Source organism: Macaca thibetana, chromosome 9, assembly GCF_024542745.1.
Source record: "Macaca thibetana thibetana isolate TM-01 chromosome 9, ASM2454274v1, whole genome shotgun sequence".
Lineage (NCBI taxonomy): Eukaryota > Metazoa > Chordata > Mammalia > Primates > Cercopithecidae > Macaca > Macaca thibetana.
In genome coordinates this window covers 64109800-64125076 of record NC_065586.1, presented here as the reverse complement: position 1 = coordinate 64125076, position 15277 = coordinate 64109800, and the positions used below count along the sequence as shown (strand labels likewise).

Below are 15277 nucleotides of genomic sequence, written 5' to 3'. Positions count from 1 at the left end.
ACTCCCTCCCAAAAAAAAAAAAAAAAAAAAAGGAACAGTGACATTCAATGTGAGAATTCCTTGGTTTGTTATTTATTTCTTTATACCTTCATTAATTCCACAAGTATTTGCTCAGTTTTTACGTACATTCCAAACACCATTGTAAGTTCCAGAAATGTAGCATTGTCAGGGCTTATAAAGCTGGTTAGAATCAAATACAAAATAAGTCAGCTTTATAAAAGAGAACTCTCTCTGTTAAAAACAGAAAGCAAACCTTATTTTGTGTTAAAAATCAAAAGCTCAAGGGACCCAGAATAGCCAAAGCAATCATGAAAAGAAGAACAAAGTTGAAGGAATTTCACTACCAATTTCAAATTTTTCAGCAAAGCAACAGTAATCAAGACATGGTGGTACTGTCATGAAGGTGGACATGTAGACTAATGGAACAGAATAGAGAGTTCAGAAATAAATGCATACAGGCTGAGTATGGTGGCTCACGCTTGTAATCCTAGCGCTTTGGGAGGCCGAGGCTGGTGGATCACCTGAGGTCAGGAGTTTGAGACCATCCTGGCCAACATGGTGAGACCCCGTCTCTACTAAAAATACAAAAAATTAGCCAGATGTGGTGGTACATCCCTGTAATCCTAGCTGCTTGGGAGGCTAAGGCATGAGAATCGCTTGAACCCGGGAGGTGGAGGTTGCAGTGAGCCGAGATCACGCCAGTGCATTCCAGCCTGGGTAACAGAGTGAGACTTCATCTCAAAAAAAAAAAAATAAATAAATGCATATATTACGGTCAGTTGATTTTTGACAAGAGTGCTAGTACTATTCAATGAGGGAAAGAATAGTCCTTTCAGCAAATGGTGCTGGGACACTGGATATCCACATGCAAAAGAATGAAGTTTGACCTACACCTCATACCATGTACAAAATTAACTTGAAGTGGATCAAATACCTAAATGTGGGAGCTAAAACTAATAAAACTCTTAGAACGAAATACAGGTGTGAATCTTTGTGACCTTGGATTTGGCAATAGAGTCTTAGCTACAACTCCAAAAGCGCAAACAATAAAAGAAAAAACACATAAAATTGGACTTCATCAAAATTTAAAACTTGGCCAGGCGTGGTGGCTCATGCGTGTAATCCCAGCACTTTGGGAGGCCAAGCAAGAGGATCACTTGAGCCAGTTTGAGACCAGCCTGGGCAACACAGTGAGACCTTGTCTCCACAAAAAATAAAAAATTAGCCAGGTGTGGTCATATGCCTGTAGTCCCAGCTACTTGGGAGGCTGAGGTTGGAGGATTTCTTGAGTCCAGGAGGTCAAGGGTGCAGTGAGCCATGATTGCACCATTGTACTCCAGCTTGGGCAACAGAGCAAGACCCTGTCTCAAACACAACAACAACAAAAATGAAAACATTTGTCTTCAAAGGATACCATGAAAAAAAGAAAAGACAATCCACAGAATGGGAGAAAATATTTGCCGGTCGTATGTCTGATAAAGGATTTATATCTAGGACATAAAAAAAAAACTTTTACAACTCAACACATAATAAAAGACAAATGAGGCCGGGTGCGGTGGCTCACGCCTGTAATCCTAACACTTTGGGAGGCCAAGGCGGGCGGATCACGAGGTCAGGAGTTCGAATAAATGAACAATAAAATGTATTATATCCATAGAGTGTAACAGTCAGCCATTAAAAGGGATAAAGTCTCATATGCACTATAACATGATGAACCTTAAAAACATTTTGCTGAGTGAAAATGAGCCAGTCATACAAGGTCATATACTGTATAATTTCTTTCTTCTTTGTGTTTTTGAGACAGGGTCTCACTCTGTCACCCAGGCTGGCGTGCAGTGGTGTGATCTCAGCCCACTGCAACCTCTGTCTCTTGGGCTCAAGCGATTCTCCTACTTCAGTCTCCGAGTAGCTGGGATTATAGGCACACACCATCATGCCCATCTAATCTTTCTTTGTATTTTTGGTAGAGACAGGGACTCACCATATTACCCAGATTGGTCTCAAACTCCTGAGCTCAAGCGATCCACCCGCCTCAGCCTCCCAAAGTGCTAGGATTACAGGCATGAGCCACCACGCCTGGCCACTGTATGATTTCATTGATATGAAATGTCCAGAAGAGGTAAATCTATAATAACAGAAAATAGATTAGTGGTTGCCTAGGGATGGAGAAGGATGAGGGGCTTGGGAGGTGATAGTTAAAGGGTTCAGAGTTTCTTTTTGAAATAATGAAAATGTTATAAAACGGGCTGTGCAGTTGGTTGCATAAATCCGAATATGCTGAAAACTATTGAATGGTATACTTTAAATGGATGAATTTTATGGTATGTGATTTAAATTTCAATAATACTGTTACATAAGATATAATAATAAAGATATTTGCCTACCTAGGAAAATGAGATACCCCAAAGCAGTCTAGTATTTACTGCCATAGGATTAAGGGCTTGGTGGATCATGGGCTCTGGAAGGCAGGGGTGGCTGTCACCTCTGGCAAGATAGATGTTAGGACAGTGGGGATGTCACCATAGCATCACGAGTGAAACAGATCTGAACTGATTTTTCTGGGAGCATCGTGAGGGTAGCTAATGAGATGAAGGGTACAGAATGTTTGGTTGTGGCTTAATGGTTGGAACTTTGCCCATGGCCACCTGCCTTTGCTGTCTGGTGGTCTCGGTGTACAGTCTTGCTCTCTCCCTGTGAAGCCCACCCCTGTGCTGTACATGTTGCTCCCGAGGGAGGTAACTATAGCAGGCCAGTACTTTGGCCACTGGTACTTTTATGTGACCAAGAGGGAATTCTGTTAAAAGCACCCTCTGGGTGGAAACGACCCAAGAGTCCATCGATAGATGAAAGGATAAACAAAATGTAGTGGATCCATACAACGGAATATTATTCAGTCTTAACAAGGAATGAGGCCGGGCGTGGTGGCTCACGTCTGTAATTCCAGCACTTTGGGAGGCCAAGACGGGTAGATCACCTGAGGTCAGGAGTTAGAGTGGCCAGGCCAACATAGTGAAGCTCTGTCTCTACTAAAAATAAAAAATTTAGCTAGGCATGCTTGCGGATGCCTGTAATCCCAGCTACTTGGGAAGCTGAGGCAGGAGAATCACTTGAACCTGGGAGGCGGAGGTTGCAGTGAGCTGAGATTGCACCTCTGCACTCCAGCCTGGGTAACAAGAGTGAAGCTCTGCCTCAAAAAAAAAAAAAAAAAAAAAAAGAAAAGAAAAGAAAAAAGGAATGAAATTCTGTTGGGGGCAGGGTGGCTCATACCTGCCTATAGTCCCTGTTACTTGAGAGGCTGAAGTGGGAGGATCTTGGGAGCCCAGGAGCTTGAGACTGCAGTACGCTTTGATCACACCACTATACTCTAGCCCAGGTGACAGAGCGAGACCCTGTCTCTATTAATTTTTTAAAAAAGGGTAAAATTCTTAAAATATGGATGAACTTGAAAACATTACGCTAAGAGGAATAAGCCGGTCACAAAAAGACAAGTAACTGTGATTCTTCTTGTATGAAATATCCAGAATAGGCAAGTTCATAGAGACAGAGAGTAGAATCATGGATGCTGGGGACTGACAGTGAGGGCAAATGGAAGTTATTGCTTAATGGTTATAGAGTTTGTGTTGGGGTGATGAAAAAGTTTTGAAAATAGTGGTGATGGTTGCACAACATTGTGAATGTACTTAATGCTACTGAATTGTGCACCTGAAAATGGTTGCAGTGGTAAATTTTATGCTATGTGTATTTTACCACAATGATAAAACACAACCCTGTGGAGTGAGTGGAGGCCTGGAGTAATTGATGTCAGAGCTGACATGCAGAGACCCAAGGCACTGGGTGGACCTCAGATGTAGGGCTTTGTCTCAGTTGAAATGCTGTATGATTTTTTATTTCTGCATAGCAGTGCTGTTTTTGAAATAGGTTAAGAAACTAGAGAAACATGGGGTGGGAGTTTGTACTTAATTCAGTACTTCCATTCCCCTATAGTCAGCAGGAAGAGACTGGGATTGCTTGAAGCTATTTCTGTCTAAGGACTCCATGGTAGGATAGGGTTTCTCTTGCCTACTCTGCGTATATGGCAGTGGTTGGATGAAGTTTGCATGATTGCTGCTTTCTGGCTGATAACAGCATGTGGCAGGGGGAGGCAGGCAGGGCCTATGCCCTGCCAGGAAGCGGGCATGGTATGTGGCTTCCCCTTAACATTTGAATCTGATGTGATACCTGTTGTCGCCCTAAACAGAAAAGGGAGATTTCATTGCCCTGGATCTTGGTGGGTCTTCCTTTCGAATTCTGCGGGTGCAAGTGAATCATGAGAAAAACCAGAATGTTCGCATGGAGTCCGAGGTTTATGACACCCCAGAGAACATCGTGCACGGCAGTGGAAGCCAGGTGGGTCCCTGCTCCCTCCGGGTCACCCCATTGAACCAGCATCCTCTCGGTTACCTACAGGAACCAGGCCTCAAAGCACTGGCATCCCCAGCCCCTGGAAGAGGCTTGCTGGAAAGAGTCTGTCATAGATGCATATGTAAAAGGACTCCTGGGCAGAGGATGTGACAGCCTGCGTGGGGGCTCTGCTTAAACAGAGGCCCTCTGTCTGGGTAAACTGATGTAGTAGAAGTGGGCTGCTTGGACTTGCAGAGTCTGGGTTTGAGGAGGGAGGTCCCGCAGCTCTGTTGGGTAAATGCACTCATTCCCTATGGATCCTGGGGTCAGTTCCCCAGTGCAGTTTTAGCAGAGCCCCAGGTGAAAATGTCCCTTTTTCCTGGTCATTGGCCTCACCCACTTACTGGAGGCCCAGGCCTTGTAGGGTATAACTATGGCCTTGTCAGGCAGGATTGAGGGCTCACGGCTCTGGGCTTCTTGATACTTGATTTAGAATAGCATTGTTCAAGCCCTTGACACAGAAAGCAGAGGAAGCAGGGAAATCCCAGTCTCCTCCTTTCACACTCCTGTTGGTGCTCCCCACACTGGGCCCCCAGGAAGGGCTGCCCCTCCTCACTGCCCTTCCTCCCTCCTCAAGGGGCTGTGGGCATGCCTATGAAGAGCCTGTTCACTTGCTCCCTTCTGTCTGGGTAGGGGGAGTGGTGGGTCTGTAGCTCGCTGAGGACCCTGTGATCAGGGCTCAGGCAGCCCACTGCAGGTTTTCAGTCATTTCTGGGTCCCTAAGCCCATCGTGGGACAGGGGTGCACTCCTCTTCTCTTCTGTAGGTGTTCTGGCTCCTCCAGTCTGGCTCGTCTCCTGAGTTGTGGCTGCTGTCCAGCATATGTACTCAGAGCTGGCCAAATGTTTGCTTTAAGGAGGGTGTGCTCACCGCAAGGTTCATGACTAGGATCTCCAGGGTACTCTTTTGTTCTGGGGTGGACTTTGAGACGAGACCCGGGAGCCTTCTCCTCTTGACTCTGCTTTGCTCTTAAGTTCCTGTGGGTGGAACCTGGAGCAATCCACCAAGCCTTTTCTTTGTCCAAGAGACAAGGGCTAATCCTGGCTAACCTGCTCCCTGGGGTTTTGGTTCAGAGCCCTTCAGATTATGTCACAGTGAGTGTCACAGTTGACACTGTCACTAGAGCAGGTGAGCCACTTTATAGAAGGCCACCAAAGCTGGGTGCATCACTACTGGATGGCCCTGCCCAAGGGCTCCCCTGCTGCTCCTCTGTTACTGGGCTGCAGAGACTGGCCCATCCATCTGGCGCCTACACAAAGGCTGCCAGCTGGTAGGTCTCTTGACCATGTCCAGTTGGCTGCTGTGTTGCTCCTCCTTGCAGGTGGCTGGCAGCCCAGGGTTTGGCATCCTGCGCTTTCTGTTTGGAACCCACACTGGCCTATCACTCTCTGTTTCCCATGGTCCTTGGGTTTAGCTACCTAAGCCTGGCGCATTCACCACTGAGACTCGCCCTGTGCTGCAAACATTTCCTGTGTGTTTTGCAAACATTCCCTGTGTGTTTTGGCTTGACCTTTAGGAGCTAGGTTTGTTAATTAAGGGAGTACCCTCACCTTCTTACCACTGCCCCCTTCATCTCTCCCAGCCTCTGTCCCTATCGTCCTCTTTTCTCAGTCCTAGAATCACTTTATTTCCTACTGTCTCTGTTTCTTCCTCTGCTCCTTTTAAGCAGCCTGGAAAGAGGATGATGACAATAATGATGATAATGTAGTACCATTATAGCAAATTCTTTTTTATTTTTATTTTTTAGTTTTTGAGACAGTTTCACTCTTGTTGCCCAGGCTGGAGTGTAGTGGCGAAATCTCGGCTCACCAACTTCCGCCTCCTGGGTTTAAGTGATTCTCCTGCCTCAGCCTCCCGAGTAGCTGGAGTTAGCGTGCACCACCACACCTGGCTAATTTTGTATTTTTAGTAGAGATGGGGTTTCTCCATGTTGGTCACGCTGATCTCAAACTGCCTGCTCAGGTGTGAGCCACCGCACCCAGCCCAGAGCACTTTTAAGCTTTAATAAATTCAGAAGCACAAATGAAACATTCTTAAAATATCACTTACTTAGTTTTGGGACTTTTGAATAATAAATGTTTAAGTTTTTGTATTAGCCATTGTTTGCCGTATTTAATAAGGGTGACTAAGTATTTTTATTTTAAATTATTAAAAAAAATTTTTTTTAAAGATGGGGACTTGCCAGGTTGCCCAGGCAGATCTCAAACTCCTGGACTCAAGCGATCCTCCCACTTCAGCCTCCCAAAGTGCTGGATTGTAGACGTGAGCCACTGCGCCTGAACATAGTCTGTGTATTTTTCAAATAAAGAGTATGTTGTCAGGAAAGAAGAGAAAATAATGTTTTTTTAAGACACTAAAGCTTTGAGTTCAGAGCGGTTAGGTAACTTTGTTTCCTAGTTGATTGCAGACATAGCTTAGCCTAGGGTGGGTCGCTTCCTGCCTCTTTGGGCAGGCTTGTCACCCTGGATCACCAGCATTCCAGAAACAGCCTTTCTTTCTCAATGGAGCACTCTGGGGAGTTGTGTTTGGCGTAGATCCAGGAACTGGTGACAGGTCCCATTCAGGGGAATCCATTTCTGCAGGCTGAGTTCTCCCAGGCGCCTCCCTGCTTCTTCCAGAGGCAGCCTTCCCTCCACCCGGCCTTCTCTTCTGAGTCTGCAGAAGAGTCTGGAGCCTCCGAATGCAGATGGCCTGGGGCGTGAGGAGTAACTTAGTAATGAGTTTATATCAGTCTGCAATGTAGGTCGCAGGAAGCTTAGCCGGCTTCTCTGGGGAGGGTCATGTGTCAACTCAGCCTAAGATGCCAGCTGCTCTGAAGCCTGAGTAGTAGTGACTCAGGGATAGAAGGTCCTACATTAAAATTGACCGGGTTTTCTTTTACTCTGGCAACAAAGTCCGACTTTAGAGCTGGCTTGTGGGGGAATCTGGGGAAAGATGGGAACAGCAGCAGTGACTTCTGGCCCCCTCACGAGGCCCTGCAAGTAAAGGCTTCAGGCAGATGACCTTGCCTGGGAGTTTGGGCTGGGGCCACTTCGTGTGACTATGGTTTGGCTCTTCCAAGACAGCCTTCTCCTGGGGTCCAAAAAGCTCTATGGCTGTGTCACTGCCGTGTGTAAGGGAGGTCTAGTGTCATGAGAGTCATGCGAAAGAGACAAGGGGTTAGCTAGGTTGTGGCATGGCTGCCAAAAGTGTGTGTGTGTGTGTGTGTGTGTGTGTGTGTGTGTGTGTGTGTGTGTGTGTGTGTGTGTGTGTGTGTGTGTGTGTGTGTGTGTGTATATGCTCAGGTTGGATTACTAGAGGCAGAGAGATAAAGAAGGGAGGTTCTTAGTTCTACTAACCACTCCTCTGGTTAGAACACACAGAATATTATCTTCTGTTCTGGTTATATTTCGAGACAGGGTCTCACTCTGCTGCCCAGGCTGGAGTGCAGTGGTGTGATCATGGCTCACTGCATCCTTGACCTCCTGGGCTCAGGGGATCCTCTCACCTCAGCCTCCCAAGTAGTTAGGACTACAGGCAAGTGCCACCATGCCTGGCTAATTTTTAAGCTTTTTGTAGAGAGGAGGTCTCACTATGTTGCCCAGGCTGGTGTCAAACTCCTGGGCTCAAGTGATCTTCCTGCCTTGGCCTCCTGAAGTGTTGGGATTACAGACATAAGCCACCATGCCTGGCCCCGGTTATATTTTAGAGATCCAAAAAGATTACCTTAGAGGTGGCGAGCCTCTCCTCATGGGCAGTATTCATGTAGAAGCTAAGGAACCAGTGTTCCAGGCTCTTTCTAGCTGATTCCTAAGATATGTATGCACCTAATAAGTCATAGATAATGTTATAGTGCAGGCAAGCTTAGGTTACAATGCAGGAGATAAGTTGTGATATATTCATACCAAGGAATACTGTGTGGTAATGAGAATGAACAGTTGGCAAAGACACTCAACTCCGTGGATGACTGTCATCCACCTAGTGTTGAGTGAAAGAACACAGGTGTCAAAGAGCACACACGGTCTCATTTCCCTTTAGACACACCAGACAAACAGGCAGATGTAATTGAGGGTGATAGACGTCAGGGCAGCTGGCAGTTGCCCTTGGACTGGGTGGTAGCAGTAGTGGGGCATCTTACAGGTGTTTCTCCATCTTGTGTTTCTCCGTCTGGGTGCTGGTTACATGGATGGCTACAGCGAACTCCACACTTAGGATGTGTGTACTTTTTGGGGTATGCATAAGACACTTCGGTAAAAAGTAACATTATGATAGTCTGGATTGTTAAGTCACTCCAGTGGGCTAGAGGCTGTGGAATTGCCCTTGGAGTTTCTGAAATTTTCAGAGAGCATGGCTTCAGGTGGGGCGGGAAGGCCACTCCACCTGGGTGACTGAAGAGACCTGTGACCTGTGCGTTATGAAGGCATAGCTGGTTTTCTGTTATTTTTCCATTTTTCTCAGTGCCCAGATGTTGCATATTAGTGACCACTGAAAGGCCAGTTCTGTTTGAAGGCTTTGAATTGCTTCCTAAGAGCTGTACTTGCCCACAAGGCAGCTTTTGAAAAGTGACTCTTCTCTGCATTCACACACAGCATGGCTTTTCAGACAGGGCCACCAGGTCCCATGAGTACAAGCACTTTGGGTAGATGTATTCCTTTCTGTGTGTGTGGGAGGGAATGGTTTATATTTTTCTGTGAAATGCTAAGCCTGCTTTGGGGCCCCCTGACTGCTCTCTCATGTTTCCTTCAGCTTTTTGATCATGTTGCTGAGTGCCTGGGAGATTTCATGGAGAAAAGGAAGATCAAGGACAAAAAGTTACCTGTGGGATTCACATTTTCTTTTCCTTGCCAACAATCCAAAATAGATGAGGTAAGGATGTTCTGGGATTATTGGGCTCTGCAGATGCCCTGGGTTGAAAAAGCTAACAAGCCCTTTTCTCCACAACTTTTCTCTGTTGCTGGCAGAATGGTTTGCATGTCTGGTATTTTTAAAGAAATATTTGCAGAAGTTAGTGTGGTATCATGATATAGTGTTTACTTTTTCACTTACTTTAGTTATTTATGTATTTTTGGAGACAAATCATGGTATTTTTGGCCACCAGGTACACAGAAGCATTTATTAATCTTAAGCAAGCAAAGGAAAATAAAGTAGGTTTAATGGTGGTGGAGAGAGGCGGGAAAGCTCTTTGCCAGAATTGCATGGCATGATGTTTACCTGGAAACTGCCCTGGTTATTGCAAATATGCTCAGAGCCCTGTCCCTCAGGTGCCAGGGCTGCCTCTCCATAGTGGAACTGGTCAGTGGCTCCAGCCCCAGAGATGACCTTGGTGACCTCCGAGGTGACTTGTACCCACCTTCCTGTTTGTCATCTATTTGTTTTTTCATTCATTCATTCATTCATTCATTCATTCATTCATTCATTCATTCAGCAAGGATGGACCCTGACCTACCATATGATAACACTGAACCTCAGCCCTGCAGGAATACAAAATAAATACATGCAGCCTTTTTCTTTTTTTTACATGGAGAGATAGAAACACACACATACCACAAACACAAACCACCCATGATTAAACTTCTAATAATACGAATTCTGGGGTTGAGTGCAGTGGTTCATGCCTGTAATCACAGCACTTTGGGAGGCTGAAGCAGAAGGATCACTTAAGCCCAGGAGTTCAACACCAGCCTGGGCAATCTGTACAAAAAGTTAGCTGTGTGTGTTGGCGTATGCCTGTAGTCTCAGTGATGTGGGAGAAGCTTGGGAGATTGAGGCTGCTGTGAGCCATGGTTGTGCCACTGCACTCCAGCCTGGGGGACAGAGTGAGACCTTGTCTTTTTTTTTTTTTTTGAGACAGAGTCTCCCTGTCTTGCCCAGACTGGAGTGCAATGGCATGATCTCGGCTCACTGCAACCTCCACCTCCCACGTTCAAGCCATTCTACTGCCTCAGCCTCCTGAGTAGCTGGGATTACAGGTGTGCACCACCATGCCTGGCTAATTTTGGTATTTTTAATAGAGATGGGGGTTTCACCATGTTGGTCAGGCTGGTCTTGAACTCCTGACCTCATGATCCTCCCACCTCAGCCTCCCAAAGTGCTGTGATTACAGACGTGAACCACCGTGCCCGTCCTGAGACCGTGTCTTAAAAACAAGAAAAAAAAAAAAAAAGAATTCTGATATTTAACTATTCAGGGCCCCTCTTGTTGCCCAGGCTGGGGTGCAATGGTGCAATCTCGGTTCACTGCAACCTCCGCCTCCTGGGTTCAAGCGATTTTCCTGCCTTAGCCCCCGTAGTAGCAGGGATTACAGGCGCCCACCACCATGCCTGGCTAATTTTTGTATTTTTGGTAGATACGGGGTTTTGCCGTCTTGGCCAGGCTGGTCTCAAACTCCTGACCTTAGGTGATCCGCCCGCCTTGGCCCCTCAAAGTGCTGGGATTACAGGCGTGAGCTGCTGCGCCTGGCCAGGCTCTGTTTTAATACTTCACCGGTAGCGCACATAATCTTCAAGCATCTCTATGAGTTAAGTGCTTATGATTCCTGCTTTACAGATGAGGAAACTGAGTCTCAGAGGGGCTAAGAACCTGTCCAAGGTCACCTAGCCAGGAAGATTCCGTGCTCGTAACTGGTCTACTTTGCTGCAAGATAGTAGCATTTGGGCTCAGGGCACCTTCCACACTTGCAGGGAGCACTCCTGGGTCCCTTTATGCCTTTAGGGTAAGCGCCCTTTCCTGGGCACTGCTTCCTGTGGCTGGAACCCTTACATCTGTATAATTTGTGGAATCAGCAAGAAGGGGCTTGAGAGCCCAGCAGACCAAGATGAGCACAGAGGTTTCCCCAGGGTCCGAGGGCTTATTAATGGCAGGTCTTGGACCAGGGTCCCAGGCCCCACCTCCTATCCAGTGCTCCGCCCACCTCCAACATGTCTAAATGCCTCTGAGATGTTCTGTCTGACCTGTTATGTTTTCAGGAAGCTGTGGCCATGTGTAGACTCTTGCTCTGGTTCTGGTACCTGAGAACACCCCTCCAAGGAGTTCAGAGCAGTTTGGCCTCCACCGTGTCCTTCCAAACCCTTTGGCAAGGCCTGTTGTCAGTACAAGCTTCCCTTGGCTTTTGAGAACTGAGACATGAGTCACTCCCGCTTCCCCTGTGAGAGGTGGGCCTGGGATGAAGAGACTTTGGTGGACTGTGTTTCACCGTTGTTCACATGTGCTCTCTGCAGCTATTAACTGAGGGCCATCCCTGTGCTGGGCATGAGCTAGGCCCTGGGAGAGAATGGCCAGAGTGTGTTTATTTTGTATTTCTGCAGTGCTGAGGTTAAATGTTACCGTACAGTAGGTCTTATAACAGCAGGTGCAGCTTGTTCCCCATGAAGGCACAGCCTTCCAGGGACAGAAGTGCTGCAGGAGGTGGGAGGCAATGACCTCATGGGCACGAGGGCCTGCAGGGTGGAGCAGACATGCCCGGGAGGGGGCGTTGTGAACAGAGAAGGAGCCAAAGGTTGGGGGCATCCCACCTGCCAACCTTCACCCCCTCCAGAAAATGCTTCTTAGGCTGGGCCAGGGTATTTGCGGTGGTGCCAGTGGAGCACAGTCCCTAAATTTCCCATCCAGAGGCCTGTGCATATTACCCTTTAGGGCTGGCTGAGACCTTCAAGATCATCCACTTCTAGATCAGCTCCCTGATTCTAGAGGAGCAGAGTGAACCTCAGAAGAGTGAAGGGAACTGCCCAGCAGGAAATGGGCAGAGAGTATGAAATAGGACCAGGTCTCCAGATTGGCCGCCCCACTTTTGTCCCATAACACCTGGTTCTCTGAGGCTTTAGAGGAAGAGGGCTGGTGGAGAGGAGGCAGACAGTGTCCAGGGCTTTTGCAGTTCCTGACTTAGTTGCTACTGAGCAAAGAGCCACTAGTTCTCATCAAGGGCTGCCCTCCCCGGTGCATGCTCCAGTCAGAATCCTATCCCTGAGCTGCCTCTGCAGGCCTGCAGGGCCTGGACCGCGAATCTTCCAAGCCTGCTGCATTTATAGTCACTTGTCCCATTCAGAGTAAAACAGCAAGTATAACAATTATTTTTCTGTTCTCATATCTTTTTAGTTTTTTTTTTTTAAAGAAAACAAAAGCAATATGTAAAACTATCAAAGTAAGATAAAATTATGGAATGTTTATCATTGGATGTCTATCCTTGATGTTTCTCCACTAATAGGCGAAGTGAAATAGGATCATACTGTGTAAATAGGGGAGTCACCACTTACAAATGGAGGTTAAGTCCCAAAGCTGGTGAAGAGGCACAAATCATGTATAGTCCACATCATTCCCTAAGTGTATGGGACCTGGCTCTTAAAAGCTCAGCAGCCAAGACTCATCTTAGCATTTTGTTTCTCTTTCCAGTTTGGCTCTGGCTTTCTTTTCCCAGGGCTGTGGAAGCCAGGGTCTGGTTGGGAAGTGGGGAAGGGGGCCAGGGATTTCTCTTGCTCCTTTTTAAAATAGATCTGGCTGCGCAGTTGGCATCCAGTTAGATTGGCAAGCCATGTGGCATTACTGTCCCCACATCTTCTGGAGTGAGCTCGATATTGTGAGCAGGTTTCTCCCCACCCTATCTTCGCCCCCAGAGAAGCCCATTGTGTGGATGATCCAGAGATAGAAAGGAGTCTGGGCTCCTCTGGGCCCTTCCCCCAGCCCAGTGTGATCTGGGGGGAGCCACTTGGCCCCTATGGGCCTCTGCTTCATCCCTGACCTGGAGCAATGCCCAGGGCCTTGGGGTACTGGAGGTCTCTCAGCCCTCATCCAGCCCCATCTGTTCTTCTTTGCAGGCCATCCTGATCACCTGGACAAAGCGATTTAAAGCAAGTGGAGTGGAAGGAGCGGATGTGGTCAAGCTGCTTAACAAAGCCATCAAAAAGCGAGGGGTAATTTCTCCTGGGCCCTCTGCCTCAGCCATGCAGGGGTGTTGGGAGCAGGGCTGCATTCTAAAACAGACCAGTGCCCTTCCTGGGGGGCAGTAGTGTCAAAGCCTGAAGACCCAGGCAGGGGAGAGTTGAGGATCCCCAGTGTGGAATGGTGGGGATGGGGATGGTGCAAAGCCCAGCTCTTGGAGGTGCTACCTGAAGGACCCAGGCCTGGAACAGGGGGTTGCCTCCTGACAGGAGTGCTGGGCTATTCAGGGAGTGGGTGTCACAGATGCAGCCTGTTGTACTCAGAACAAGGGCAGAGGAGCCCGCCTTACCGGGGACGTGGACCTCCTGCGGAGGTTTGCAGAGGAATGTAGCTCCAAGAGTAAAATCCTCACTACCCAAAGACTCTTAAGCCGGGTAATTAAGGGAACTATGAGGTTTTCATAACTTAATCACCATGCTGTGATCTAGTTAATTTGAGTACCAGCTGTAATGAAACCAGCACCACTCACAAAAGCAGGGGTTCTGAAAACAGGAGCACTCCTGCCAAGCACTGTTAAGGTGTATGATCTCTGCTTCCATGTGTGAGTGGACAGTGACACCCCATTATCTGTCCCCAGGACTATGATGCCAACATCGTAGCTGTGGTGAATGACACAGTGGGCACCATGATGACCTGTGGCTATGACGACCAGCAGTGTGAAGTTGGCCTGATCATCGGTAACGTATCCCCTTTGTCCATCCATTTGTTCAGCCCATCTTTCCAGGTGGCTCTGCACCCTCCTCGTTGTGTGGTCATAGCTTCTGATCTTGTCCTGCCCAGGTACTGGCACCAATGCTTGCTACATGGAGGAACTGAGGCACATTGATCTGGTGGAAGGAGACGAGGGGAGGATGTGTATCAACACAGAATGGGGAGCCTTTGGAGATGATGGATCATTAGAAGACATCCGGACAGAGTTTGACCGGGAGATTGACCGGGGATCCCTCAACCCTGGAAAACAGCTGTGAGTCCTTAACTTTTGCTTCTAACCACATATGTGACTTAGGGGACATTTAATGAAAGATTTGGGATGGGAGATAAAAAGGGCATAAAGCCAAGTAAGTGATCACAAACAGAAAAGCCTGTCACATTTTTTTTTTTTTTTGAGGCGGAGTCTTGCTCTGCCTTGCAATCTCAGCTCACTGCAACCTCCACCTCCCGGGTTCAAGCGATTCTCCTGCTTTAGCCTCTAAGTAGCTGGGATTATAGGCATGCACCACCACGCCTAGCTAATTTTTTGTATTTTTAGTAGAGACGAGTTTCACCATGTTGGCCAGGCTGGCCTCAAACTCCTGACATCAAGTGATCCACCTGCCTCAGCCTCCCAAAGTGCTGAGATTACAGGCGTGAGCCACCGTGCCCAGCCTAAAGCCCATCAAAATTTGCATTATTTGTTGCTCCTTGTTTGGTGAGATGCACAGCTGTAGAGTCTGTAACTGAAAAGCACTTTTAAAATAATCTTCTCTTTGTTTAATTACACTGTGATTGTGTCCTTGTAAAACATCATGACAATGAAAAGCACAGAAATGAACCCATCCAATGGGGAATGGGCCAGAGTTGAGCAGGTGCTGGTGGTCGGGGAGGAGATCAAGAGGTGAATGGGAGCCCAGGAGCTCAGTAGCCCCTGAAAAAAAAAAGTCCTCAAATTATCCCCTGTTGCACAAAAATTATGAATGGTTCAAAAATGCTCCCCCAACAAAGCACAGAAACATTAGTGTAAATGTAAGGCTTAAAAAATTTCTCTGTGCTGTAGTCACGAGTGTTGCTGTTTATGGTAAGAGAGGCCACATGGTGTGTGGGGCACCTAAGGGAGATGAGTGTCTGTTCATTCATCACATATTTATTGAGCACTTACTATGTGCTGAGCTCTGTGCTAGGCTCTGAGAATCCAAAACAGCACCTTCCCTCTCAAGTTTTACAATCTAGAT

At 47.3% G+C, this 15277-nt stretch overlaps 1 protein-coding gene across 4 annotated transcripts in view; it reads left to right on the top strand.

The window, feature by feature from the left end:
• Positions 1-15277, top strand: part of HK1 (hexokinase 1) — a 131109-nt gene that overhangs the window by 83224 nt on the left and 32608 nt on the right. For all 4 annotated transcript variants that reach the window (XM_050805211.1, XM_050805210.1, XM_050805212.1 and 1 more), the window contains 5 exons: positions 4238-4386; positions 9165-9284; positions 13226-13321; positions 13927-14026; positions 14130-14313. In XM_050805211.1, the coding sequence (XP_050661168.1) occupies positions 4238-4386; positions 9165-9284; positions 13226-13321; positions 13927-14026; positions 14130-14313 (649 nt within the window). The remainder of the gene's footprint in view (positions 1-4237; positions 4387-9164; positions 9285-13225; positions 13322-13926; positions 14027-14129; positions 14314-15277) is intronic.